The sequence below is a fragment of the Triticum urartu genome, chromosome 5A, assembly GCF_056163025.1.
Source record: "Triticum urartu cultivar PI428250 chromosome 5A, HENAU_Tu73, whole genome shotgun sequence".
NCBI lineage: Eukaryota > Viridiplantae > Streptophyta > Magnoliopsida > Poales > Poaceae > Triticum > Triticum urartu.
The window spans coordinates 34048456-34052223 of NC_141877.1; the positions used below are offsets into that span (position 1 = coordinate 34048456).

General features: G+C 46.9%; 1 protein-coding gene across 1 annotated transcript; it reads right to left on the minus strand.

Annotated features, from left to right (window-relative positions):
- Positions 1 to 339: 339 nt before the first annotated feature.
- LOC125530751 (noroxomaritidine/norcraugsodine reductase) lies at positions 340 to 2778 on the minus strand. The gene is made up of 5 exons (XM_048695151.2): positions 2619 to 2778; positions 2328 to 2535; positions 1981 to 2206; positions 985 to 1091; positions 340 to 765 (listed from the first exon to the last, which is right to left on the minus strand). The coding sequence occupies exons 1-5, from the start codon at positions 2702 to 2704 to the stop codon at positions 601 to 603; spliced, it is 792 nt and encodes a 263-aa protein (XP_048551108.2). The 5' UTR covers positions 2705 to 2778; the 3' UTR covers positions 340 to 600.
- Between the last annotated feature and the right edge of the window lie 990 nt (positions 2779 to 3768).

The following is a 3768-nucleotide window of genomic DNA, read 5'->3' on the forward strand; positions in this document are numbered from 1 at the left end:
GTCGTGCTCCGACACGTGGGAGATATAGCTGCATCGTGGGTGTTACATTATGTGTGAGTGGATTGTGTTTGATATGTGTTTGTGGTAATGTTTCTATGGGTAAATGTTCACAAATTTTTGTTTGAACTTGTGTTTCGGTAGCATCCAATGCTAGTAGTGTTATGTTCATGCAGATTTGATAGTTGTGCTATGCTCTTGTATTGAATTTTGTTTTTTGCTTGACTGAAGTATGGCTAAGAAGGCGTTGAGGGATGATGCACATATGAAGGAACTCATAGAAATATTCAAATAAGAGGCTGAAAATGGGAACAAACCATTAGGTTATTTAACTAAGAAGGGTTGAGAATAATGTTTTTGAGAAATTTTAAGGAAGAACTTGAAAGAAGTGTTCCAATTTACAACCAAATCTACAGTTTCATGGTTGTCTCTCAACCAAACAACTTTCAGCTTTTCCATAGCTGAAGGTTTATAATAACTTTCTTACCGCTCACAACTCACAATAACTTTTTTAGAATAACAACCAAACACAACCTAATTTTGTTCGCACCGGTCAACCGGGAGAGGAGCTTAACGGTTACTAAAGTAGGTTGGAATAATTGATTAGCCACTAATGGTTCGGCCCCCATCGACGTAGATGACCTGGCCGGTGACGAATGAAGCTGCTGGCATGCAAAGGAACGACACCATCGACGCCACCTCAACTGGCTCACCGAGCCGATGCATCGGAGTTCTCAACAACGTATTTTCTATGACCTTTGGATCCACCTGTTAAATTCGATCCAACATATATCACTTGTTATCTTTTTACCAGGCAAGGTAACAAATACAAAAGGTAGAAGTTGAATTTTGAGGGGGAAAAAAGTAGAAGAGCACACTAAAAATGTCCCATTATAACAACTTTTGTTCAAATTAATTACGTAAAATATTTAGGCTTGTGCGTTTCATAAATTCCTTTTATGTTTTTCATGTGGGGTCGGTGCGTACACTGTTTTGCAGCTCGGTATTGATCCCACCCGGAGCGACGGAGTTGACACGGATCTTATCTTGAGCCCACTCGGCAGCAAGGCTCCTTGTAAGCTGATTAACTCCTCCTGCATGTTTGACATAAGATATTAATAACATCAATGGAAGTAATTTTTGCACCTTAGTTCGACTTTGGAGATTTAGAGGGTGCTTGGATCCAAGGGACTATTTTTAGTCTGACTAAAAATAGTCTCTTTTAGAGGCTAAAGTTCCAAGTACCCCTGACTAAAGAGAGGCTAGAACTAGTCTTGAGGCTAAAATTTTTTAGTCATATGAAATCTACTAAAATATGTATTAGCCCTCTCTCTCCTCATTTAATTCCTTTCCTTTAACATATGCGAGTTCTGGATTAAAGGGTTTGAAGGATAATAAATGCTCAATAACTTGATTTTAGTCTTTTTAGTATTTGGATCCAATCATGGATGAGCCTAGCAAGTTTTAGTCCCACTACTTTTAGTCATGGGACTAAAATGTATTAAGCACCCTCTTACTAGTTATCAATATCGTAGTGCGTCACTTATGTAAGTATTGATTTTAAGTGCTACATCACCAGATACTTTGATACTACTCTCTCCATCCCAATTCCCAAATTAAGTGTCGCTGATTTGCTAATAAAAATAGCTTTGATACTACTCTCCCTCCCAATTCCTAAATTAAGTGTCGCTGGTTTGCTAATAAAAATAGCTTTGATACTACTCGCTCTCCCTCCCAATTCCTAAATGAAGTGTCGCTGATTTGCTAATAAAAATAGCTTTGATACTACTCTCTCCATCCCAATTTCCAAATTAAGTGTCACTGATTTGCTAATAAAAATAGCCGTGTGCGTCACAACGATGCACAGACCAGGTTCACCTTTTTTTTCCCGTAAAAAAAGGTTGGTATGTGGCTGCATCAAGTAAGAACTTGCGTGTACGGTAAACATATAGGAGTAAAAATCAAGAACCTTGGTTCGCATACCTTTAGATATGCAATATAGCGCGAGGGTCGGGTAGCCGAGTGAGCTCGCAACCGAGGAGATGTTAACGACGCTGCCTCCTCCGGCGATGGAGGCGTCTCGGAGGAAGGGGTGTGCGAGCTGGCTTAGGTGGAACGCCGCCTCCAAGTTAGTCGACATGAGATGCGAGTACTCCTCCGCCATCCACTCCACGGCCGCCTTGGCCACATTCCGCCCCACGTTGTTTACCTGCATGCGTAGAGTTGGTGCAAAATAATCCGAGCTGAAAATTAACCTACCTTAATAGTAGATTACTGAGAAAAGGGTAACGGATTACGTGAATTGACTTGATCGAACGGACTAATCTTACTAGTATGTCGAGCTTGCCGTCGAAGGTTTGCTTCGCCGTCTCCATGAGCTTCTCCCTCTCGGCTCGCACGGAGACGTCGCAGACGGAGACGGTGACCGGCAGCTTCGTCTCCTCCCACCGCCGACGGCACTCCTCCAACTCCGCCGCGTTCTCGGAGCACGTGTGCACCCGCGCCCCGAGCCCGACAAGCTCCTCCACGATTGCATGCCTGTCCTCTGATGCCAGTTAGCAGCACGCAGCGTACGCAATTTGCTCCTGCATGCAACATGTATATGTACGTTACGTACGTACCCAATTCCTCTGCTGCCGCCGGTGACCAGCGCGGTTGCGCCGGCGAGGCTCCACCTCTGCTCCCTGCTAACTCCAGCGGCTGCCATCTCTCTCTCTGTATGTGTGTCTGATTGTGTGGTGTCACTTTCTCTCTTATTTGAAGATTACACACGGCACGTCCGAGTGACCTCGTCCGTACGTTTAATTCCTGCCACCGACACACGCGTCCCACATGCAGGACGTCCCATCGGTTATTTGGATCCACACGAGGGCATCTCCAAGCCGACCCGCAAATCTGACATCATATCTGTCTTGGGGTCAAAAGACCAGTCCACATATGAGCTAACCATCTAAAATTATTTGCATGCATTTCAAACAGGATTTAAACTAACCGGTTAAACTTCATCAAACATGACGGGTTCATTTAAATTCGGTCATAATTTACATAAACGGTCGATATTTCAGCTGTTTTATTGAAAATTAAAAAGAATACTTATAGCTTGTACCAGACGACCACCTCATACGCGCGGCCACTCTGCCTTGATGCACCGCCATCGCCATCGTCCCTCCTGCAGCGGCGATGCACCGCGACAATCTTGTCCGAAAGTTGTCTGCCGCTTCTAGAGGATCCGCCCCGCTTCCCCTGCATGGTGCATAGGGCCGCCGCGGCCAATGCCGACGGTGCCCTGGCGACGTCCTTACCCTTGTCGACGTTGGCAGATGAGTCACTAAGCGACCACTCATCGTCGATCTTGACGAGCTTGCCATCAAGGCGGCAGCGACGCTTGGCGGCCGTCTCTGCGGTGGTGACCAAGCAGTCGAGGATCCAGGCGGCGGCGAGGTTGGGGTCATTGCGTACTCATTTCGACGTCGCGTCCGACTTGGCAAATAAGTAGCAATGGACGGCATTGCGCCGCTCGCAGCGCGCCTATTGCCTCATCGTCCGCTCCTCCTCGAACACAACGGCCCTCGACCGCCATCGCTACCGATGCGGCCTCGCGCCTTGGCGATCGAGGGCGGCAGTTTGACGAACAGGTAGTGGTGGTTGCAGCGAGGCAGACCTGTCAACATGGGCGTAGCACCTCTGCGCCGGCAACGACACCGACTCCTCCTACATTCGGCACCCGGTTGGAACGCTGTTGCGGTTTGCCCAGGGGGAGGGAACGCCGAC

What these genes read in the sequence shown, in the direction of transcription:
- LOC125530751 (XM_048695151.2), bottom strand. Translation starts at nt 2,704, where the DNA reads ATGGCAGCCGCTGGAGTTAGCAGGGAGCAGAGGTGGAGCCTCGCCGGC. An exon ending in GGCGGCAGCAGAGGAATTGG is followed by an intron (nt 2,536 to 2,618) that starts GTACGTACGTAA and finishes ATCAGAGGACAG; the next exon opens with GCATGCAATCGTGGAGGAGC. An exon ending in ACGGCAAGCTCGACATACTA is followed by an intron (nt 2,207 to 2,327) that starts GTAAGATTAGTC and finishes CTACGCATGCAG; the next exon opens with GTAAACAACGTGGGGCGGAA.